The 25,450-nt window shown below is 45.8% G+C and overlaps 2 protein-coding genes across 5 annotated transcripts in view; both read right to left on the reverse strand.

The window, feature by feature from the left end:
- Positions 1-12,164, reverse strand: part of CLSTN1 (calsyntenin 1) — a 29,354-nt gene extending 17,190 nt beyond the window's left edge. For 3 of the 4 annotated variants that reach the window (XM_063417454.1, XM_063417455.1, XM_063417453.1), the window contains exons 1-2: positions 11,911-12,164; positions 3,472-3,594 (exon numbers count right to left, since the gene is read on the reverse strand). In XM_063417454.1, coding sequence (XP_063273524.1) covers positions 3,472-3,594; positions 11,911-11,977 — 190 coding nt within the window. In that variant the 5' untranslated portion in view covers positions 11,978-12,164. The remainder of the gene's footprint in view (positions 1-3,471; positions 3,595-11,910) is intronic. The other variant, XM_063417456.1, reaches the window with a different exon arrangement.
- A 7,153-nt stretch (positions 12,165-19,317) lies between these two features.
- LOC134561022 (keratinocyte proline-rich protein-like) lies at positions 19,318-19,797 on the reverse strand. The gene has a single exon (XM_063417588.1). It carries the CDS (start codon positions 19,795-19,797, stop codon positions 19,318-19,320), a length of 480 nt encoding a protein of 159 aa, XP_063273658.1.
- Positions 19,798-25,450: the final 5,653 nt, after the last annotated feature.

Raw genomic sequence — 25,450 nt, forward strand, 5'->3', positions numbered from 1 at the left:
ACAAACCCAAGTCAGTAACAGGAAAGGTTGAATGGGAGCAAATAAGGAAAAGGTAAAGATGCACACATTACACAGAAAAGCTTTGGAAAAACTGTTTTTTAAAATTCCAGTGGTGATTTGCTGTAACAATTTTAGAGTTTTAGTTATGTTAAATATGATTTAATCATTTAACTCTAGGTTTTCATTTGCAGAATTTTGAAATATTTCATACGATCAAGGCTTTGTTTTCTCCTTTTCTTTTTTTAATACCAACTGCTAAACAAGATATTTTCAAAATTGTATGTTGAGTTTTTTCTAAAGAATCAATAGAGATTCTGCAAGATCCTTTTCAAAACTCTACACATATTCACTCTTAAAATTAAAAATCCCAAAACCCCACAAAACACTACTTTGCATCCCAGAGCAGCAAGAGGAAGATAAAGGACTGTGGCTGAGAAGTGGTTTTCTCTCAGGGCAGGGGAAGAAGGACTGAAGCCCTGTTACAGGCACATCAAAAAACCAGGGGAAACATTTCAAACATCTGGCCATGAGACCCTCCACTGCACTCTCACAACAGAACACATTCAGCTGTGTGAAGGCATCAGATACAACAATGTCTGTTCCAAATGTAATAGAAATTCAGTTCCTTTATGCACAGTAAAGGGGAAATTCCTGCTTGAGAGCTTCAGCCATCAGACTGATTTCAGGCACAAACAACATTATTTTATTGTACAATAGAAAATGTAACTGTCCTTTATTTTTTTAATTTTATTTTTATCTTTTCAGCAAAACAAAAAAAAATAGGATCAAATTCCAGCATGATTCAATTTGTAATGTAGGAAAGATTCGCTGAGGAACAAGAATGGTTGGTCACTGTCTTCTCAAGCAGATCCATAACAGTGATGGTGCAGAAGACTGATTCCATCCTGTCCCTACATGCCAGGCCATTGACAAGGCAAGCTGGAATGACTGCATTCAGCCTGCCTTCATTTCATCATTAAAGTGTGTCATTTCAGATTTAAAACCATACAAATAACCTGAGAAATAACCATCTATAAAACCCCACTTATTTTTGCACACTTGAATTTTAGGATCCTACCCACAGCACAGAGTGAGCAATAAAATGTTCCTTTGACTTGCCCCACAGTTCATGTACTACAAAGCATCTAAATGAACTCGTTTCGAGATGTTTCGACACGCTCAAAATTGAAATAAAGCAAAAAAGCTCTACTTAAAGTATTTGAAACCTGCCGACAGTTCAGAAGTTTCCCAGCTCAGCTAGAGGGCACAATTAATTAAAATACCCAGCCTTTTGAAGCATGAATAAATTTGATTTCTAAGTAGGAACACAGCAGTGGGGGCTGCAGCAGCCATTTGGTGGTGAGCAGGGCTTTGTTTGGCTGTGGAGGCAGCAGAGGTTCCTCGCCCCGCGGCCCAGGCGGGGCTGCAGCAGCAGCAGAGGGTGCAGGACCAGCACTGCCCCCCAGCCCAGCCCCTCCAGCCTGGCTCCATTTCATGGCACACAGACCCTTCCACCCATCCCCACAGCACCCCTGTGCAACCTGCAGCACCTCCTGCAGCACCTCCTGCAGCGCCTCCTGCAGCGCCTCCTGCAGCGCCTCCTGCAGCGCCTCCTGCAGCGCCTCCTGCAGCGCCTCCTGCAGCGCCTCCTGCAGCGCCTCCTGCAGCGCCTCCTGCAGCGCCTCCTGCAGCGCCTCCTGCAGCGCCTCCTGCAGCGCCTCCTGCAGCACCTGAGCAACCCAAACCCAACAGCCTCGCACAGAGAATTTCCTTACAATGCTCATGTGCCATACACAAAATATAATTTCTTTAAACCCATTGGCCTGCTGCTGCTGCTTAAGAAATGTCTATTTTTGAAAGCCAAAATATATTGTTTATACAAATATATTCTGTTCACACAATTTCCAGTTGATAAAAATGTTCATTTAATGAAAGCAGGTTTATACAATTTAGATCAATCCAATGGGAAAAGTCTCATTTAAGAAATGCTTTGACATTGGATCTTCCTCTGCAAATATAACAAAATATTTGAAGATACTCACAGTAGTTTCTTGAAAACATTCCTATCTGCGAGGTATAAAACTGCCATTTTCAGAATCTGTTCAATACTGCTGAACTACCAGCAACTACATTTAAAGCACTTAAGAACTACAAGAGGTGATTCATCCCTGAGAACAAGTCAGGCTTCCCCTTCCTCTTTTTAATTAGCAGATTTTGTGTATCCCAACACAAGCTTCTTCATTTGGCAATGGAAGTTTTTTGTACACAGAGAGCAGTTCTCTTTCCAGTTAAGACAGCAGAAGAGCCTCTGCCATATGTACTCACTACATGAGGAAGCTTGAACTTCAGAGGTTTAGCATTATCTCTCAACTTCTGAATAGCAAATTTACCATTATCTTCAACTGCACTAGAGATAATTACAGCCTTATGATAATGCAACTGTTACTTTAGGCAGTACCTCAAGAAAATTGTGACCAAACTGCCATAAAACTGCAGCACTCAATGCAGTCAGCTGCTGAACATTTCAGATGGCTCTTAGTTCAAATTAATCACCCTCCTATCTCTTCCTCCGTGACGCCAGGCTAAGCAATGCTCCTAAAAATGGCTCATGTCACATCCTTCAGGTACTTCACTAGGATTCTTAACTCTCAAATTTTGCTTAACCAAATCAGCTTCTGCAAATATCCACTTCAAGTTGTGATATCCACTACAAGTAATTTAAATACCTGTAGATTCCCAATGGTATTCTTCAAACACATCTAACACTGTCAGATTCAGAAAAGGACTTTCCATAATGCTGCATCCAATTAATGAATACAGTATTCCTAAGCAAAAGTTTTCAGGAAAAAATCTATTGCAGAAATTTGTAAGAAAATTGTCAATCCGATGTTCGAAGTGAAGAATTAGCCCACACTTGGCAAATATCTTGTGTATCATTCTCTATATTCTTTGCTAGAGGAGAAAAAGCCTTTTCTTCAGCCAGAGGAAGTTGTTTAGTTTTTAAAATACCCTAGACTGTTAAGCAAACTTATCACAGACATGCAATCTTAATTCTACTAATTAGTATTTTCACTCTATTAAGACACAAATAAAAAACGCTATGGAAACTGAAATGCTCTTCAGAATGGAGAGAAAAATCATTGTTTCAGAACTCCCACGCTGGATGCTGTGAAATGTGGAATCTAGAGAATTGAGGAAAAGGATAGACAGCATGAAAACAAAACAAAAATAAACCACCAGAAAAATTACCACGTACACATGAAACTGAAAGAAGCAAAGTGCTTTCTGGTTTGGATACTTGGATACAGCTGCAAACCTGAAATAAAACACTGGTCCATGCACACACATTTCCTAGAATCTAAAAGCTTTGAAATGTTATGCTACTGTTAGGGAAAACACACTAACACAGAACATTTGCCCCCCAGAAAGCATTTCCACATCTGCAGGCAGAAATGCAGATGAATTCTTTACCTGCAAAACGCAGAGGTGCATCTTTGTCCAGGGCTATTAAAGGGGGGTCCAAGAGCACCGTGTTGTCGTTTTCTGTAACTATGCCATGATAGGTTGTTTCAATCCATGGCTTGTGCTTGTTAACTGAAAGGAAAACAAAGTCAAAACACTTGAAACTGAGAATACCTTTAAAATACTTTATAATACCAATTTCAGTATTTTCCTTTTTTATAATTCTGAATCAAGGTTTTAATACACTAAAAGATTTGACACAAAATCAAGGCTAAGTATGTTCAGAGGAGTTGAGTGTCCCTGTAGGCTTTCCAAAAGTAACTTAGAGAATTTAAATTAGTTTCTAACTATGCTGGGATTTAAGATGCCCCTGAAGTGCAATTCAAAAACCTGCTAACAGTGATGGGGAGCTGCTGCCATCAGTGCCAAGTGTGACACCAGCAAAACCTCACCAGCACCACACAAGGAACTCTGGCCAACACCAAACACCAGGGTTTGTTTACACTCTGCTTCCCCCCACCATGGAAAACTTGGGATTCAGCTGGTGGACTGTTCTTCACAACATGAAGACTTGTTCTCATGTCAGCTTTTTGTCCTGTGTAGGGGGCTTCACGATCATTAAGGAAACAGGTGGAAAAGAGATCAAACTTCACTTCTTTAGTAGTTGTTTTAAGAGACTGGGAATCCTCACTAAAAAATCTCACATGAAAGTATCCTTCACCTCTGCACAGAAGAGCCTCAGATTGATCACCTGAGCCTGTCTCCAGATGACTGATCTTCCTCTACTGCACAGAAATGCAGAATCTTCCCTTGTCAGCCTCAAAAAGAGTTTTTTCTACTACATCACTAAAGATGCAAGATCAAATCACTTTTCTACTAGGTTGTCATCTACTCTGTGACAATCCAGTAGGAGAGTCCCTTAATTATTAAATCTTTAGCTTTATGTTCTGATCCCCAGCTCAGGCACTGGAGCGAGTGGAAGAGATGGAAGGCTAACCCAGACTCTTGAATCCTCCCTCTTCAACAAACTAAAATGGATTCATGTCATGTGCCATATGCTTACCTAGGGGAATTAAAAAACAGTGACAAAAGGACACTTCAATAAATGATTCAACCTAGAGAACTCATGCAGGAAACCATAACACTCCCAATAAGCTTTCATCTGCAATCTTTTGCTAGTTAGTAGCAATAGCAAACAGGATGTATCATCTTCATCCATAACAATGCAGCAAGAAAGAACTCATAAGGAACTGTTCTCATGCAAAGTGTGTTTAATTACTCCATGTGGTTTTACTTAATATGGCGAGGCTCTCTGTACTGCCTCAGTATCTCACAGAGGCACACTTCCAACATGCAGCACCAAGAGGCAGCAACTGCAGCACAGGGCTCTGTTTACCCAGGGAAGCTCAGGGCTGCAGCACCTGCCAGGAACGCGGCGTCTCAGAACAAACCTGCTCTGCTCAGAGGCACCAGCACGGACCCGCCCTCCCAGGGGAGGTGCCAGCACCTGCTCAGGTGTGAGGCTCCCAGGAACACTCACCCACAGTTCAAACCCGGGCTCAAGAAAACCTCTCACCAACACAGCTTTGGCTCCAGGAGCACAAGGAGGTCACAGTTGTGCATTTTTCTGTCAGTACATCCAGGACAGTTATACCCCAATTGAAAATCTGAGTCCTTTCATGCATTCACCTTCATCCTTGCAAGGATGTGGTACAAAATACCAGAACAGGTCTCTGCCAGAAAAAAACCCTCCATCTCCATTCTAATGCTCCTGAATGTGGATTACAAAAATACTTAGGGTTTTTTTTTTAAAGTTCTGAGAAACCTTCTCCTAATTTAGCAACCTCCTAAATCCCACTACTGCTGGGTAGGGAGTTCTATAAAACCTTGAAGTACTGTAACCACATATGAACAGAATTATGAGCATGCTGAGCATCTGCACAGTCTAGCAAACCTTCAAACAACAGGCCCAGTTGAAAGCAAAGTCATGTCCTTTTACTGTGCTGCAGACAATAAAATCATAAAGCTTAAACCCCCTTTGTGTTTTGGAAGGCTAAAACATCACTAGATTTTAAAACATAAAGCTTAAATCCCTTTGTGTATATGAAGGCAAAACATCATTGGATTTTAAAACACCAAACTTATTGCTGAATATCCAGGAAAGGCCTGGTATCCGTATTTGTGATCTACTGACTTCAGCATAACCACACACTGGAAGGAATTCTCAAGCCAGCATTTGAAATATGAAGTACAGCTTACAAGCAATACATCACTGCTTCCCTTCAATCAAACAGAACCAAGTATTATCCTGATCTCAGCTGCTTAAAGAGCATTAAATGCTGGACTGAGAAGAGGGACAAAAATGTGAAAGGGTAGTTTAATTGCCACAAAACTCCTGCAATTTACAGAAGTTGTTCAAAGCCAGACTGGTAATTTCAAACCAGAACAGCAGCCTGTTCCAAGCTTGACACTAACGAAGCGCCCTGAGCTGTTAATCTCTTGCCATTTAACTGGGATAAACTACACTGGTTTCCTTGAAATACAATATTCACACTATTTGTAAGCACCTCAGCTGGAATCTGCTGTAAATCCCAAGGAACATTTAATCTAGTCAAGTGGCACACACAGCTCAAGGCTTCAGCCTGGCTTTTAGTGGGCACAAAGAAATGCCAAGGCCAGCTAAGCACAGGCATTTCCTGGGTGCCCCCTGGATGCAGAAGCTCCTGCAGAGCCTCCCCGCTGCCCTGACAGATCACATCCCACGAGGTGAGCCCAGCCACCTCCCAGCTCTGCTCCTCTGCAGGTGCCTGCTGCTGCAGGGGAGGAACTGCACTGTGCCCCCAACACCAGGCCTGAAAAGACCACGAGCCCCAGGTAAAAGCGCTCAGAGTGTCCTGAAGCAGAGCAGACCGGCCTGACTGCTCTGCAGCACAGGGAAAGCTCCTCAAAGCAAGGGCGCCTCCTTCCCAAGAGCTGATGCTGCAGACACAATCCAGCAGATAACCAGCAGCAACCTTTTCCTGCTGCCTAAAAGAATTAATGAATGTAAATGAAGAGGTAGGAAGGGCAGCCGGGTTTGGGGCTAGTATGGAAACTTTAATCAAGAGCTATTAAGACAATCAGATTAATTCAGTTCTGCAATTTTTTTAAAGCAAATATTAAAATTAAATTTACTTATCAAAGTCCTTTCCGAGAACTTCTGTTATCTTCTTCCAAGTGGTCAGAAGTTTGACTTAAATGGGATCTGGCACCTACACGACTGAAGATTTAAACACACCTCACCCAGAAAGGACTGTAGCTGGAACACTTTTTCTTCTAATAACTACTTTCTAATATACAGTGCTGTCTAGCCATGCTGCATATTGTTAGAACTGAATCAAGATAATTCATGAAAAAATAAATTCTTAACAATTAACTGGTTAAGAAATTATATTCTCTGTCAATACAGATGAACTGCACTTCATCTGCAGTAGACGAACTAGTAAAGAGTTCTTTACTTGTCCTAAAGGTCTGACAAAATTGATTACTGTATATCTTTTGCTTAATTATCTTCCCCTAGATGCAAGAAATTGCAAGGATGCCTTTCAGTGAGACAATCAAACCTTCAATGTGCCTTACTTTGAACAGTTGTATGAACTGTACAACAGTTTTGAACTGTTCTGATGAAATTTCAAGGCATATCATTAAAAGAACAAGTCTGTGTAGTATCTAACCACAGAAAAACACAGTCCAGCCAAGGAGTGAAGAGCTGCACAATAAAATATGCCTTCTCCACCCTGAAAGTAAAGCTGAGTAAGAAAAGGCACAGCACGGCCTGATTACAATGTGTGTTCTGTCCTGCCCAGCCTGCCACTCACAGCTCCTGTTCTAGCCTCCAGGAGAAAAGACCCAGGATTAACTTTGGATATAAGCAACTTGAAATAAACTAGTGGTAATGAAAAGATGTATTTGTTTATTTAACTGGGTCTTCTCAAACCTAGAACTTTATCAAAAGTCACTGTTCTACAACCAGATCCAAACAACAGGATAAAACCCAACACGAGTTCTGCTCTAACGCTGACTTTCTTGACAGCGTGGAACTTCTCCACAGCGTGAGGTTCCAAGACAAATACCATTCCCACTGCTGGGAACTGAAGGCAGCAGCAAAGTGTGAGGGAGTGAATCCAGCAGACCCCCTTGAAATATCCAGAAGATGCCCCAGGACAGGGATTAAGTACGGGCACATCACCATTACCCTCTGTGGCTCCTGGCTGAAGGAAAACCCAGTGGTTGAAATTCATCCCACAGTTTCACATCCCTGTCTTGGATTCTTTGCCTCAGGTAAGGAGCACTTGTAACACCTCTCTGGAAGCAGAACTGCCATACACTGGAGCCCTAGATAACGTTCATAAACTATAAACGTTAATTAATTATAAACTATAATGTTTATAAACTATCAGTTACCCACACTATCAGCCTGTACAATTAACACTAATTCTTCAAACACCACATTCAAACCAATAGCTGAAGGGATTCAGCAGGGTATTATTAAATTGTATTTTGCCTAGAGAAAAATCACCTGTTTATCACCACTTACAGAAAGTTTCCTGTTCTCCACTGAACCAGTTGCCTAAATCTGATTTTATTTGTACAAAGATACATGGAAGTTTTGCTATAAGCCTGATGAAACTAAGAGACTTGCAAATGACTGATTAGAAACTGTTTGCAATTTTTACTATCCACAACTGCAACAGAAGAAACATTCAAAGCACCAAAGACCTTAGACAGAGGATACACTGACCAAATTTGAATTTGGACAAAAGCTTGGCAGAGAAAACAAAGATTCCACCACAGAACAGTTTAAATAGGATTAAGACAACAAAGCCTTAATTTCAAGTGAAATTTAAAATGTTTTACACTAAACAGAAGACTGAAATAGAAAACATAAGCCTTTAACTACAAACACTAAATTAATAAATGTTATCTTAAATGTTGCTAATTATAGTGCAAGAGTGGAAACCTCTTCCCTTTTAACTGTTGTCATATTTATAAACTTTGCTCCTTGAAAGGAAACAGTATTTAGAAACACAGCAAACATCACCCCAGTATAGCTGGCACTTCTGGCTCTACTTGTTGACTCCATTTAAAAACAGGGAAACCCACTGGGAGCAGTAGCTGCAACTTGTTTTCAATCAGATACAAAGCAAATGAGATGAGACCTAATACTATAAACAAAGGACAGACAGACACTTCTTCAAAGGCACTGAGGTTTCCAGTAATCCCTTCCAAAGGCTGCTAAGGAGGTTTAGTCCCTACAGAAGCCTATGCGAGTCAATCAGTACAAAACAAATAAATTAGAGTGCAAAACAAGATTTATTCAAGACCAAGGATTCCGCCTCACTGAACTCTCCCATGCTGAGGTGTCGTTTCTGTCTTTGACAGCAATGATAATGCTCCAAGGAGAGTGAGATAAGGCTCAGAAAAACGGCAAAAGTGCTTTTGTTCAGAAAACTTTAATGACTATAAAAGTTTTTTCCTCTCTGCAGAGCAATTTCAGAGGCACAAGCCTATTAGCTATCACATACTTGGGCTTCACGGCAGGAAACAGTGCTTTACCCAGAATACCAGAATTCTCAGCTGTGGGATGTTCCTGTTATGCAGAGCTCTGGACTCATGTGGGTTTAATGTCAACCCTTCTAACTGCCATGACACGCTGAAGCCCATGAGCCCAGCTTCTTCCCTTCTCCTTAAAAAAAAAAAATCTTTTCAATTATCTGCAACTGGTAATTTTGTGTCTGCAGAAACATTATGACTTCAAACCAAAGATACATTTATTAAGTCTAGAGAACTTTCTGCTGACAAATTTTCCTGCTAGCTCAACACAGACAGCACAACCTACAGCCTGGTAACTTGGGAGAAGACAACCAGCACAGGAGTATTCCAAACACAGTGTAAACCACACTTGCCTAGACCATCTCTCCTCCATTTCAGTTCCCACAGCAGTGCATTATTTTAAATAACATACAGAAAAAGAGATTAAAATTGTTTGCATGAACAGATGGCTGTATATAATGCTTTCCCAAGCACTATTGTAGAGAGGTCTAGTAGTGGTTAATTCTCTCTCTTCTCAACGGTTTCTTACTTTCATAAATACTTGGAGAATAAAGAAAAAAAAAAACAACAGGCCCCATAAATAGCCAAATTGTCTCTATATAATGCTTTAGGATAGTGTTACAGCTCCTTGCCTCTAGAAAGGAGAAAGAAATCTATCTAATCCCCAGCCCTCTATTAAAAAAGCTGCTCCTGTGTCAAAGAAACATTTGCAGCAAGAGTGAAGTAGTAACAAAGTGGTTTGTGGTTTGGATTTAAGACATTCACAGTACCACATAACTTCCTGAAATAATCACAGATCAGCAAACCTTCCTCAAGGTAGTATTATTTTCATCAATACCCTTCCTAAATGATAGTGAGTGGAAGGGCCCCAGACAACAGAGGTCTCTTGCTCTGCCTGGTCAGGACCCGTGGAAGCAGCAGCCCTGAGCTGCGCTGCCTCCTCCTCCAGAACCTCCTGATTCCACTCCCCATCCAGCTCTGGGCAGAGACACCCAACTGCTGCACCCACAAGCACAGTCTGAATGCACTGCTAGGTACTGCTTTTCCACTGCAACAGGCTTAGAAATATTAGGGTCATCTTGATCAATTACAAACCAAATTCCATTAGATTAGGACTTTTGCACCAGCTGGACAAGAAAATGCCTCTTTAGAGCCCCAAATCACTCTCTGCACCCCTTCAAATAATGACAGGGAAGATGGTAGGTCAGCTAGCTCACACCTGCCTTTTGTGCAAGATTGTACCCCTCAAACGCTATTTCCCTTTCATCAACAAAAAAGAAACCACTTTTCACTCCCCTGTTCCAACCACAGGAATGGCAGAACAGGCAAGTTCAACTGTACTTGAAAAAAAAAAAGAAACTGGCAATACAGCACGAAATGAAAAGCTCATCATAAATGCCTATGAACAAATGCCTTTCCTAATAACAGGGAAATGAAAACGAGGAGCCCTTGCAGCTTTCCAGGTGTCCTTCAGAGCTTGCTTGTCACTAAGTGCATCTCCATGGAACATTATTAACAGGCCTACTACAGCAGCCAAAACGCTGCAAGGACTAGGGCAACTGCACATACTGAGCAGAACTAGCCCTCATTCTGTAACTCAGTTATGTGTGATGAAGTCCAACAGATCAGGACCTGCAGTCCAGCAGCTCTATAGATCTGACTGAAAACAGATACTGCCTCCAACAAGCTGCAGAAAATCTGCCTACCAGTGCTGTCCTGGGTAATGCTGCCCAAATTTGCCATTCATTTCCAAGCAGCTTTCTTGGAAAATGGCTTTTGGCCTTAATCTTATTCCTAATTTCAAACTATAGAATCCAAAGACACTATGCTTGTGTACTGGTGCGGTAAATAGTACATTTAATGATTCCAAGAACGCTGGTGAACAGACTGTACTTGAGGGATCTCGCACAGGTAAATGATGGCTACTGTCACAATAGGTGGCAGAGGACTTCCCAGACATACTACAGCATCAGCTTCTTCATCCCACACGGGGAAACTGCAGCAAGACATGTCCGTAACGAGCTGGTTTTTAGATCAAGAACTTCCCTTCAACGTATTTATAAGCCATTTTATAGCCGCACTTCTAATGTACGCTCCTATTCAACGCTCTTAAATCTCATCATGCAATCAGCTGAATCTTGCAGAAACAGCATTCCCGATGCCAGGGGTAACCTTCAGGTTAGGAAGCGTCTCCGAGCCTCTCACTGAAGCCTGCCGGGGAGCAGCCCCGCAATGCGTATGATGCTGCTGCTCCTCGGGATCAATCAATAGCCACAGGCCCGCGCTCACATCGCGAACCGCACGCTCCGGCCCAGGCGCTGCTCCGGCTCATCCCCGCACGGAGCTTTCCCACGCCAGCCCGGCCAGGCCCGGCTGCCCAGGGGTTTATCCCCGCCCGCGCCCTGGCTCTGCGCGGCCCGCTCCGGCCGGCTGTGCCCGCGGGACCCTCCCGGCAACAAGTGCCGCCCCCGGCCGCCCCGGGCCCCGTTATGTAACAGGCGGGCGGACACGGCGAGCGCCTCCGCCGCGCATCCCCGGCCGGGCCGGGCCGGGCTCTGCCCTCCGCGCCCGGGAGCGCTCGGGGCCGCCGGGCGCAGGTGAGCCGGGAGGACGAGCCGCCATCCCCTCGTCCTGTCTGCAGGTGCAATGGCCGCGGCAGGGTCACCCCGGCCGCAGCTCCATCCGCCCCCCTTTCCCCACCCTCGATGTCCGCCCGCCTCCGCGCTCCCTCCCCTGCGCAGGGCGCCAAGGACACCATCCCCATCGCCCGCCCGCGGCGCAGCTCGGGAGGCGACCCGGACTGTCGCCGTCGCCAAGGTGCCGCGCAGCCTCCCCCGCCCGCCCCAGCCGCATTACCTCGAGCGGCCGCCGCCGCTCCGCAGAGCAGCGCGGCGAGCAGCAGGCGGGCGGCGGGGGCCGGCATGGCAGCGCGGAGCGGGGACGGCAGCGCGCAGCCCCGGCTGGCGCCCCCGCTGGTCCGGGCTCCGCTGTGCGGCGGGCGGAGGGCTCGGCTCGGCCCCGCGGAGGAGGAGGAGGAAGAGGAGGAGGGACGAGCAGCGCTGCGCGGCCCCGCTCCGCACACCGTCCCTCCCCTCCCTCCCCCGCCCGCCCCGCCGGCGGCTCCTAAAATGGCGGCCGGGCCCGCGCCAGGCACCAGGCGGGGGAGGGAGCGAACCAACGGCACGGGGCGGAGGGGGGCCGGGAGAGCCCATTGCGGACCCCCGCGGGCAGCGGCGCGCTCCGCCTCCGGCGCTGAGGGCACTGCGGCACCGCCGCTCCCTCCCGGGCACCTCCTGCTCCCTCACGGGCACCGCCGCTCCCTCCCGGGCACCGCCGCTCCCTCCCGGGCACCTCCCGCTCCCTCACGGGGCACCGCCGCTCCCTCCCGGGCACCTCCCGCTCCCTCCCGGGCACCTCCCGCTCCCTCCCGGGCACCTCCCGCTCCCTCCCGGGCACCTCCCGCTCCCTCCCGGGCATCTCCCGCTCCCTCCCGGGCATCTCCCGCTCCCTCCCGGGCACCTCCCGCTCCCTCCCGGGCATCTCCCGCTCCCTCCCGGGCACCTCCCGCTCCCTCACGGGGCACCTCCCGCTCCCTCCCGGGCACCTCCCGCTCCCTCACGGGGCACCTCCCGCTCCCTCACGGGCATCTCCCGCTCCCTCACGGGGCGCCTCCCGCCCGCCGGGCCCGGAGCGCCTCCGCTGCTTCGGGCGCTTTGGGCTTCGTTTGGGTTCTTACCGCGGGCTGAACCGGGCGGCGGGCAGGGAGCAGAGGGGCAGCGTCACACAGCTGAGGGAGCCTGGTGCCCCTCCAAAGCCTCACACAGCTGGTTTAATAAATGCTGATGAAGCCCCCAAGTCGTTAGAAAGAGTTAAACCCCGGATGAAGCTAGCTAAGAAATAATTAACACCATATAACGTTATTTGAATGTTTTTGCCCCAACATTCACACATCGCTTCAGAAAAAAAGACAAAACCGCTGGGTTTTACCCAAGCCAAAGCTGATGCCAAAGGCAGTCAGGTACAGAGACCCACTGGGAATGGGATGCACAAACCCAGTCAGCAGCTGGAATGGAACAAACTGCCAACCTGTACTAGAAGCATCATGTACAAACAACCACAGCATCATTTAGGTTGGGAAAGACCTTTAATATCATCAAATCCAACCATTAACCCAGCAGCCCCATCTTGCTGCTTTCCCAGCTCTAGAAGTGCAATCCTGCAGGAATGTGTCCGAACGCAAACACACCTTGGGGCAGCACTGAGTCTGCTCTGCAGAGCAACAAACCCTTTCAGTGTAGTGACTTCCACCAAGGCAAAAGATTATTTCTCTTGGGAAACATTTCCAAGTGCTATCTAAATCAAGAATTTTCATTAGGTTGCACAGAACTTGTCCTATAACAGAAAAGTTCTTTGCTCTACTATCAAAAATTTCAATTAGAAAATTTTTCAACAAAGGAAAAAATTATCAATACCATGATCTGAGTTTTGACAATTAAAATGCAACCAACTTATTTTATAATTAGATCTGACTACTCATGCTTTGTACCTATTAGCCATTTCACTCCCACAGTGAAATAAAAATAAAGTCCAGAATGTTCATGATCCTAGAGATGTGGTATTTCCTTATTTTCTGTGCAATTTAAATACCAAGATTGATCTGTGCTGGAAAAGCTGCCTCCTCCCTCCAGAGGCAAGCCCAGAGCTGACTACCTGGTCACCCCACACTCGAGATGGGAGAGAAAGCAAAAGTGAGAAACCAACATATTCACTGCCTGGAGCAGGCACTCAGGGCTCACGAGGCGACAGAATCCGGCCTGTACACGCCAGTGCATTTGGGCAGCCAAAGGAAAAATGTTCTTCCTCTCCCATCCTCCAAACCAACCACTTTTACTCACTGTACACGCTCTCTGCAGAGCAGAGCAGGAACCTGAGGAGCCAAACCCCGAGGCCCAGGACCGTGGACATCCCTAGTTACTATCCTGTGCTCTGGAGCTCTCCCTTAGCCAAGTTACTCCACGTTTATTCCACTGACTACAGGGCAGCTGCTCTATCAAGATCTAAGACATCTTTCTTTTTTTAAATAAAGCTAAAGCCTCAGTCTAAACCTCCTTGATTTCTCAGCCTGGCTAACATATGCTGGATGGCAGATCATGTCAGAAGAAGCCTGGAGCCCATCTGTTGCCAGAGAGCTGAGTCTTTACATTCTGCCAACGCAGCTTCAGCTGACAGGGTGCTACATGATGTGTTTTCCTTTTGTATGGAGAGTACGACTGTCCAGCACAGTGTGACTCTCAAACTAGGCTTACTAGCGTACTGTCTGAGTGAGAACCACTCCATTAGTAAAGATTTGCTAGGCAAGATCTCACCACTTGATGAATACAAGGTGTCACACACACCCAGTATTCACCCAAATATTGGATTTTGATTGGGAATCTAACCATGGACAGAGCTTTAATGTCAATATAAAGGTATCTGAAGAGGGCTGAATGTCTGGCCAGTCGGCACTCACATACACATTCTCTATTAAAACGTTTTTTTGCAAAATAAATTATCATTAGGCGTGGCAAAACCATTTTAAAAGAGCTCTGCATTTCACTTGGGCTGTATCCTGCATTATAACAGGAGAAAGCACAGCACCATGGACCACAGTGAGAAGGGGACCTCAGTGTTACCATCAGGACTCATTTAAATTGTTCTGATTTTGCAGAATTAGGAAGAAGAGACATTTTTAAGAGAAGAAATGCTATGTTCAGGTAAACCCTATTTATTACACAATGACACTACCAGCTCAGATGAATTAATCAGCTGAATCAGTCATGCTGAAACTGGGAAATTTCCAAGGAAGGAGAAGGCATTGATGGCATTTCACTTTCTAAGCAAAACTCCTCCGAGTCACTTGTGACTAAGGCACTGATTCAGTAAAGCAAACAATTCTTTAGCCTGTATTTTAGGATCAGTTTGATGGCGTTGTTTCCTTGGATGTCTGAGAGGTTTGAACTGGCAGTTGAGAGGTTGATACAGACGGGATGGGCCCTGCACGCGAGGTGGGGCAGCCACATGAAATCCTGATCCCTGTCACCACGCGTGGTCCACTGGCACTTACTCTGGAAGTGTGGTAAATACAACATCCTCGCATTTTGTTTCACTCAATTTGATTTCAATCTCCCAGTACGGGACCTGCTGTGCACCAGTCCTGTTCCTCCTGTCTGCCAGAAGAAACTGCATTTCCCACACTGACAGAGATCCTCACTCTATCCCAAATGCCACATGCCATTATTTCAGAGAAATTCAGGGAACTAACTTCAGCACCTTCATTTTACCACTTATCTCCCTCCTACTCTCTGTCCTGCTTCTCAGGTTCCAAAAAACCATTGATTCTTATTTTATTGGTAAGCAACAAAGCTGGAACAAATGGCTCCTGGCAGAACATGTTTTCTGTTTCAGCTGAAAACCTATCGGCCTGATGTCCTTGAAATGCACAGTGTGACTAATGCCTGGCTTGCAAGGACTCAGGAAGACACATTTATTGTGCTTGTCAGAGTGGAGCTGAGCAGCCAGAAGAGAAGATAGGGTGATAGTGATAGGGAAAAAGGAATGCATTTGCCTGCTCCTGAAAGGCAGGCAATGCACTCTCTGAACACCGGGAGCAGCAGGACAAGCTCGGGTACATCAACAGCAGATCTGGATCATAAACGATTTTGCATACATGCAGAATAAGCACTGTTACTTCTGGATATTAGACTTGGACTCTTGTTTAAGGGGAGATATATAGGGAAAGGGCCCAAACTTCAAATGGTCTAGAACTGCATTGAGAAAATGCTTATCTTTAAATAAAGAGGCTGGAACCAAATGTAGGCTTGTTTTTCATCTCAGTGCAATTAATGTCTGCATAGTAGTGTGTTTGCAGTTGATGATTTCTTTTAATGGGAAGTTAAAACCCAGCTTTATCTCCTCCACCAGTTTATCACAGCTGCCCTGAAACCACATCTGAGAAGGGACCAATTGCCATAGAGACTATGCAGTAATTAAGTTCATCAGAGAGCTGCATGCACACCCAAGCAAAATATTAGATGAGGGCAACAAGAGAGCAGCTTCTGAGAAGCTGTAACAGCACCACTCTAGCTGCTCCTATCCCCATGGAAAAGCAACAGGACAATCAGGAAGTATTTGGGGAATTTGAATTTTGGTGTTTTCTGGTTCTGACAGGGCTGAAGAACGAACAATTATGAGACTAAGAAAAAGATAATTTGGGGTGAATATAAAGGATTTCTTCTGCACAGTGAGGTCTATGAAACTCCAGAACACTCTTGTAAGGCAACAGGCAGTAGTGGCATTTTTTGGGTATTCAAAAGAAAACTCCACAACACAATGCCAGAGCAATGTCCCTGCCAGCTGGAAGACAAAACACACACAGGTGACCTGTTAGATCATTTTTAGTCTTGCTGTCCCCAATATACAAGCTCTGAACACAGGCATAAAGCTCGTGTTTTTGGATTCAGTAGATTAAGACTTATTTTTTAATGCTTCAGAATCTGACTGTATATTTTAGAGAATAAAAAATTACAGGACTGCTTTTCCCCACATTTGAAAATTTCCAGAACTGCTTTGATCATGTATGAGAATTGATTTAGGGGATGCAAATGAAGGCCTTGGCAATCTGAAGAAGAAAATCTTCTCCCCTGACATTTCTGAACGTTCAGAGAATTCTCAACAAGCCATTGAAGTAGGGGTTCATCAGAGAGACAAAAAGAAAATTCAATAAGCACAGAAGTACATGAAACCAACCAGCTCCCTCACAAGAAAACCAGCAGCATTAGCAATCTTTCTACCTTGTTCAATCCTTCTTCCTGCTCAGACTTACCTTCTGTAGCAAAATATGCATCCAGAAACATGAAAGCAATGAAGGGGAGATGCAAGTCCTTCTTTACAAAGAGAGACTGAATATTCTGCATCATCATTATAATATTTTACTACTCATTAGCACCTTACATCCCAGGATCTCCGAGCATTTACAAGCGTTAATTAATGCACTCTCACAATACTTCTGTGAAGCAAAAGGCAGGTGTCTGGGTACCGTGGTGACAGGTGCATTACAATTGAGTAAGACAGAATTTCTAGGCTTTCCATTTACATATTTAGGAAAGAAGGGAACAAAGAGGGGAGGGAAAATTAACAAGTGCTGCAATAGCTTGAAATATCTCGAATCAAGATATACTGTAAATACCTTGAAATACCTTGAACAGACTGTTTCAAGTCTTTACCTGAAAAGCAATTCTTGTTAAGGACCTCAATAACATTTAGGCCTTATTAAAATAAGTATTTGCTGAGTGAAGAACTATGGGGGTTTCTCCAGTTCTATCACAGATGTCCCTCTGGGACAGTGTCTTGCCCCTACCCTATTTCCTTGTCTGACAACACAACCCAGAGCATAAAAGGGTGGGTGGATAAACCAACTTGTATATTTGCACCAGGTACTGGTGACAGTATTTAAATTTCTCAGCTTACAGATGTTTTGTATTCTTTAGGCTCATGGTATTCCACAAACATCTGGTCACACAATGAGGTTTTCCTCTCTGCCTTCCCCATGCCATGTGCACGAGCTCCCCAGGAGCCATATGGGAATGTAAAGGCATTCTCTGAATTCATTACCCAGCCCCACAATATGATTCTGTCTTTGTACGGGTAAGAAAATGGATGTTAATTTATTCCTTATAGCTAATTCGAAAAGGAGCACAAACACAACAGTTCCATTGCAGAGACTTCTACCAAGGGTGTAGTTTAAGTCCAATTATGTGCTATTAGTACATTTGCTCTTTATTCCTGTAGCATATTAATTACATGTCTGGTATTCCGATAATTAACACAATTACACTCTTTATTTTCCCCTTTCATAGCCAATATTCTTGCATTTTATTCTGATAAGTAATTTTCTGTAGGTAAAAGGAGCCAAATCATCACATATTAGTAAAATCAAGCAACGGGTTTTCAAATGAGCTTATACAGAGAAGTTCCAGCAGTGCTCTTCAGCAAAAAGAAAAGCAGATGCTCTCCTGTTGGGCTGCAGCCTATCTGAGAGATTCCAAAATGAACCAAATTACCATCCTCTAGTTGTGTATCCAGCATGACAATCAGCCTGAAGCAGCAGGGCCGTAAGAACTGTACTGGCACTGCCACGAGCAGCTCTCCCAATGCCATCACACGTTCAAAGGCTCCCTGGTACCAAAACCTCTGATCTCCCACTGGCATCTGTGAAACTCAATGCCATTGAGCAAAAACAAAAGTGACAAAGGGTCAACCAAGATGATTTACAACAGCACAGGCCATCCACAAATCAACACTTGGCAGATGCCACAAGGGGATATTAAGGAACAAAACAAAACAAGCACTCTTAGTGCTGTAAAACATCAAGGTGGGTAGATTTCACTAAATTAAGTACCCACAGACACCTCAAAGATTCGGGGTTTATTCTTCAGGACGAATTATTGTTCCTCGAAAAACAAGTTACTGTTTCTCTGCAGTTTTCTCTAAAAGCGGATCTTGAACCTCCAGTCGGTCTCATATGCTATGACTAAAGAGCCCTACAGTGGAAGGAAAGATTCCAGCAGTTTCCCTCTTTAACTGTTTTTTTAGAAAGCAGGAAAAGAAAGAGCAAAATGTTGCAACACTCTGCAACAGTGCAGAGCTTGGTGGGGGTTCCTCAGCAGCCTCAAAGCCCAGGCCCAGGTGCGCAGCAGGTCTGGCTGCAGTGTAGGAAGTGGGGTGCCACCCAAAGAACCAATGCCCCTGCTCTTCCCACAGACAGCAGCGGGCACTCCTCACCTCCTGCTCTCTGGTCCACATTTCACCACATTTTACCATAAGGAGACCCGGGGCTGCAGCCACAATCCCAAGAACAAGTCCCTCCTCGCACAAACCCACTGCAGTGGGTTCAGTGAATCAGTCTCCAGGATCTGCACTGTGGATAATTCTCCCAGATTTCCCTGAGGCAATGTTTTACGTACATAACCTACCTCTTAGAAAGTTTTTAAAACTCCCTTTTGAAATTTTCTGGTCAGGAGGAAAACCTATTTTTGCTTTTCTTTTTTTCCCCTCTTCCCCCCCTCCCCTCCCACTTTGTCTAAAATTCCAGCGCTCCCAGCGTCTTCCTGGCAGCGCCCTGGCTAGTTAAATTACACTCTCCTCAGACACAAGTGCAGCTAAATCCTTTGTCATCTCCCATATTTATTTCTGTTCTGACAGATACCAGCGGTGACCCTTCCTGCACTAAGCCACTGCCCTGCTGGCCTCCACTCTAATTGCAGCTTTGCTAATCACGTTTGGATCAGCACGGCTGTAATCGCTGCTGCGCACGCAGGGCACGGAGCGGGGCACGGAGCGGGGCACGGAGCGGGGCACGGAGCGGGGCACGGAGCGGGGCACGGCAGCGGGGCAGGGAGCGGGGGAGCGGGGCACGGAGCGGGGCACGGCAGCGGGGCACGGAGCGGGGGAGCGGGGCACGGAGCGGGGCACGGAGCGGGGCACGGAGCGGGGCACGGAGCGGGGCACGGAGCGGGGCACGGAGCGGGCACGGCAGCGGGGCACGGAGCGGGGCACGGAGCGGGGCACGGCAGCGGGGCACGGCAGCGGGGCACGGCAGCGGGGCACGGCAGCGGGGCACGGAGCGGGGCACGGCAGCGGGGCACCCCGCACCTCCCGTGTGTCCCCACGGGGAGAGGATGAGGGATTGGGAGCCGCCAGCCCCATCCGCAGCTCCCCGTGGGCAGCTCCAGGGCACACGGCCTCCCTGCCCGCCTGCCCCCGGCAGAGCTGGCTGCTGCTTTCCCTCGCTCCAGGACGATGGTTAAACGCTGGCAGTCCCCGTCCCGGGCTGGGAAGGTTGTGGTGAAGCAGTGGAACACCGTTCTGGAATGTACAGAGGGTTGTTGCTATCACTGCCTCAGCCACTGACCCACCACCAGCAGGAAAACAGCAGAATTCTATTCTGTGGCTTTTGAAGAGGTGTTGGGAACGCATTAAACCTAAAAGGGGGTCAGCAAAGAGCTGTTTTGTCTTAACAAAGCAGGAAACAAACATCCTCTGAGATACGGCTCACATACCAGGCAGGACAAACCTCGGTACTCAGCAGGTCCCTCCCCAACCAACCCAATATATGCAAATGAATCAGAGGGATTTAGAATAATTACCCGGTCCCAACGCGTGCTGCTTTAATGTATCCATTAGATTGTTAACTCCATGGTTTCCTCTGCTCAGTGAGGGAAGATAAAACATTTCCAGTGAGTAACCTTTTGGAAAGGTTCTATGCCCACCTGTTTCATGGGATTTACTTCTGCTGGACCCCACAGGATCCCAAGGACCATCCCACTACTCACACAAACATTTAGCAGCCATGAATTTCCACTTCACCTGGACCGTCTAACATTCCAGGCTTTCTCTTATTTTCAATCTGGACAAAGAGCCTCCAAACTGAGACTTTTTACTTTTTCTCCTTCTGCTCTATCCACTGCTGTCTGCCTGTCAGAAGTGGATCAGCTGAATAAGTGGAATGACACACTGTCTTCTGCAAAAGGAAGCAGGGAGGGCTTTAAATCCCTTGTTGTGTTAAATGACTGAAGTACAGAGCTTTGTAGTGCATGCTAACAGCACACACTGCTCCCTGTTTACTGCTGCTTCAATGAGACATTGTCCATTGAGTGGAAGTAAAAAGCTTATGAGATGAGACAGGCATATCATCCTGTCTGAAGCCCAGCTTACACAGGCAGCTTCGTGCGGCGTGAGGAAGAGCCTCTGGGAATGACAGGCGTCTGTGGAACATTAAAATACAACCCAGGATAGGTCAAGTATTTATTGACCTGATCTAAAACAGAGCCTGAGTGCCCAGATTTCATTGATTCGAATGAGGGTGTATGATGACAGCTGAAACTCCAGAGGCTCTGCAGTGACTGAGGACTCCTCAAACTGAGCAAGACACAGAGGGGCAACTCTGTCTGCAACAGAGTAAACAGGAAAACCTTTCCCATTTGTTAAAACCATGATTTATGTACAAGATTATCATATGCCATTCTACAGTCCTAATCCTAGACCTTGAAGTAGCAGCAGAGATTAGAGCCTCTGACCATTTTCCAAAGTAGTGTCACTAATAACCAGTGACACATCTCAGACAAAAGATGCTAAAATAAGGAAGGCAAAAACATCCTCAATGTCTGTAGAATATCCTCCTTTTTTTTCTCCACTAAAAGGCACACACAAAGCCACATATCACACAGTAGATATGCACAAGAGAATTCAGCACTAGAACATCTTAGTACCCTTTTCCCTCAAGCATCTCTGCTCCCTTTGCTGCCCAGCTCTCATTCTGCCTAACAGCTCCTTAATCACAGTATCTGTCACACACATAAAATATTATTTAACCTCCAGCACAGAGGAAAATGCATTTATAACCTACTGGGTTTTTCCCCTTTAATCTCTCTCTTTCTTCCCTTACTGCTCCCCCTCTCTTTTTAGTACCTCTGGGCAAGAATGGTGCTAACAACCCTCACAAAGACTTATTCAGGTCCAGACAGAAACCAACTCTCTGCACTCTTGTCAAGACAGGAGACTGAAAAAACAACACACACGACCTCTTCTTTCTACCCAGGTGACAGAACACACTCAAACACATCACAAAAGCAGTGTGGCCTCTCCTGCAAAGATGTCAGTAAGTGTCATTTTAGAATTATAGAACCAATTTAATTGTGACTGAGGCTCAGCTCAGCCACAACCCAATCCTGCAGACAGAATGTTATGCTCCCTCAGTGATATTTAATAGTACTTGTGTTTCAAAAATATTTTTGAGCCTTTGCTCTGCAGCAGCCTGACACAGCTGAATTTATTGTTCCTTCTTTCTGGGCAGAATTCGAGGTGTTGACTTTCAGCTTTAAGCATGACCAGGTCTAGGATCTGACTATGCCAAAGGTCTTCTCTGTGATCCATCTCACCAGTCAAGGGGCTGCTCCTGACAAATTCTGTATTTAACCCCCCAAGGACCTTCTCTGCAGAAGGACATGAGCCAGCAATCTTTGCATACACAGTGGTGCCAGGCCAGTCTCCTACTTACTAGAGCAGGTACACTCTGAGCTCTGCTGGTTTTGGTCTCTGCAAAACCCTCAACAATCCCTTCCTCATTGTTACTGGGATGTAGTTTATCTAAACATTTTTCAGTTATCCAAGTCTCCCCTCCTCCTTTTGACAATGGCACTGAAAGTGAAAAGATTTAATTTTTTGTGCTGCTCCAATCCTCTGATACCCAGACTTTACTACATTTAGAGAAAGAAAGAAAAAAAATTGGTAAAAATGATCATGTAGCTACAACAGCCAGGGTAAGTCCATGTGTCCTATATAGTTTCAGAAGCCTGTGACCTCAAGGTCAAGGTCAGACTAAAACAAAGGCACTGCTGTACACCCATATGGTGTGAGAGCAGCTAAGCATGTACAGAACCAGCACGAGGCACAGCTCCTTTTAGAGGGAGACTCTGAAGTCTGGTGCTACTGGCAAGGCAAGGCAAAAGCTTAAGATTCTGTCTAGTTTAATTATCATCTTTCTGCAAGCTCAAAGAAGCTTATGAGAACACAACAGCGAGGCAGAATTCTCCTCCTGTGCTTCCACCTACAGAAACTCATCCCTTCCTGACCTGCCCCTATGTCCCTCCCCACACACCCCAGAGATTTAGCAGAATGAAGCCATTAAAAAATCCACCATGAGCAGGGACCACGCAGGAGCTGCTCCTGGCAGGAGGCAGGGCCGTGTCAGGGTGCCCGGGCAGCAGCAGCCCCTCCCTGCAGGTACAGCAGCAGGGACACGGGGTCTGCCTGCTCCAGGCACTCAGCCACAGGACAAAGGGCTGGAGGAAATGCTCCACTGTCCATTCCAATCACGTTCAAGGCAATTTACACTGTGCCCTCCGATTAGGAGGTCACAAGCAAAGCTGAACATGGATTACAGCTCACAGTCAGCAGCAACACGAGTTCCTGTGTCCCTCCTTGATGAGGATCTCCCTGCACTCTATTTCATGGGACAGGATCCTCTCCTGCCCCCGTGGGGACTGCTGCACTTGGAGCTGCACCAGAAGAGAGCAGCAGGAACCGTGGATGGTGAAAAAGTACAGAGGCATCAGCCCACATCTGGGTTGGAGTCACTATTACAACTGCAAAACAAGGGCTGAAAGTTTATTTTCTGAGTTTCACATGCCTCTGGTCACAGAGCACCATTTAGCACCAAGGAGAATCAACCTGGAAAATGTCAAGGCAGCAAAAAGCTCTGTGCATAGAACCATTTCATGCTGATACACGAGGCTGCTTGTGAGCAGGCCAGGTTTATAAAGCTTCAAAAATATTTTTTTTCTCTTTTCCAAAATAAACAATCCCCAAATTGAAGTTCTTCAGGCTACAGAGGAAACCAGCCAGGTTGTTTACAACATACAGCAGGAATCCTGCTTAGGGCAAATCAGCTGCAGAGCAAATGAAAGGAGAGCTCGGAAGGCAGTAGATGATTTCTGTCTTTGGATGGGAACCTACCTCAGTCTGGCAGGGAACAGATCCAAGCTCCTACCTTGGTAAGTAACAACAATGGTCCTCCCTGTCATACAGCACTTTGATATTTGTAAAACTCTGAAAAACATCAGTAACGGGGAGGTTTAAGGGAAACTGCAGTGCAAAGTGTCTGTAAATACAGCGAGTGTAAGGCAGGCCTGGAAGAAGCTCCACGGCAATCCAGTCACCTATTTCCTGCTCCAGAATTCAGACACAGGGTACAGACCCTGCAGGATGCAAATCACTGAGCACCTGAGGCTGCAGGAAAAGTCTGTCCAGCAGTCACTCACTGGTGCTGTGCCTGCTCCTGATCACTGAAATTTGACATTTTACCACCCTTCCAAGCTGGTTTTGTGTGAGGCCACTCACAGCACCTAACTTTCTTGAATTCATCCAGGCCTTACTGTCAGGATCTTTAAGGATGAAAAAACCCCATTTCACCTCAAAGAAACTGAAGAACAGAGGTTACTTCCCGTGGCTGCTGCCCTGCACACAGCACACACCTCTGACTGTAACAGTGGGTGCAGCCAGGGGAGGGGCTGGACTGACCACGTCTGTCAGGAGGCTGCAAAATCAACTGTCTCCAGCAAATATCCCACCAAGGCAGCAACCCTGCAGCACTTCACTGCTCCTGCTGCTCTTGCACCCAAATAACTCTTCTGCAGCTTTAATGGCACTTCCTAAACCCCTTTATTAACCTCCAAGCTTTGGAACACTTTGTTTCTGATGGTAAGAGTGAGGAAAAGATGCTACTCATTAAGGACTTCCTTTTGTGCAGACTGAATAGAACTCAAGATTCCTTAAACTTCCAGGAACTGTTTTTCCTGCACTCCTGGTTTCTGCTGGTCCCAGTGCCCCGCATTCTTTTTTGCTGTCAGCTCTGCCACAGTTCTTGAGGAGGTAAGAGACCAAAAAGAAAGCTGAAGGACTGATCTTAAATGAATTTTAATCATATATTCCTCTCCCTGCCAGGGCACTCTGTATTTCATTAAATAATTTCTAACATATTTTATACATTTAATTCAAAGCTTTTAACTTCCAGCCTTTATTTTTCCCTTTTGCAGTGCAGAACACTGATAATTTCAGACATAGCACTGCTCCTTCTATTCCCGTAAGGGATTCTCAACAGCCACAGGAATTTATCCCACATATGATCCCAATGTCTCATTTAGACAATCTCTGCTATAGGTGATGGATCTTTCTACATCATGGGCCATTAAATCTTCAGCCTTTAACAGAACTATTTAGGCTACTGGTGAATTAGAAAACAAACTTTGTGGAACTGAAACAGATTTAATGGTCAAGCATTAGAAACCTTCACACAGGCCATGGAGTTACTTCTAGTAACTGCTTACCTTAGGCAGGAATAGGAACAAAAAATCTCAAGAGCTTCTTAAATTTAATTAGTGATCCAAGCTTCTTTCAGGCAGTATCTCCTTCCAAAGTGTTGCTGTTTCTCCAGCTCACTTGTTCTGTTCCTCCAGGGTTTATTTTAGGACCTGGGAGAATCAAACTCAAGGCCCATGTGAATGGTGGAGCCCCATTTTCATTCACAACAGGCCATGCTCAGACACAATGAGCTTCCAACCACTGCAGCACTGCTGCCCACCTGGGGAGAGAGGAGGGTGGGATTCAGCTCTGAATCTTCTCCTCAAGCTCTGCAAAACACAGTGTGTCACGAGAGGTAGATGAGCAGCTTGGCAGCAAAAGTACAATAGCACATTTTGAATCTCTAAAGGAATGTTTCTCCCCAAAAGACCACCCAAAGAGCATGTGCTTTTCTTGGAAGATGCCCCTAAAGCTTTTACACTCCCTTTCTGAATGCCTTGAG

Source organism: Prinia subflava, chromosome 21 (assembly GCF_021018805.1).
Source record: "Prinia subflava isolate CZ2003 ecotype Zambia chromosome 21, Cam_Psub_1.2, whole genome shotgun sequence".
NCBI lineage: Eukaryota > Metazoa > Chordata > Aves > Passeriformes > Cisticolidae > Prinia > Prinia subflava.

Excerpts from the sequence above, each read along its gene's own strand:
- LOC134561022 (XM_063417588.1), bottom strand. The coding sequence starts at position 19,797 with ATGGGGCTGGCGGCTCCCAATCCCTCATCCTCTCCCCGTGGGGACACA.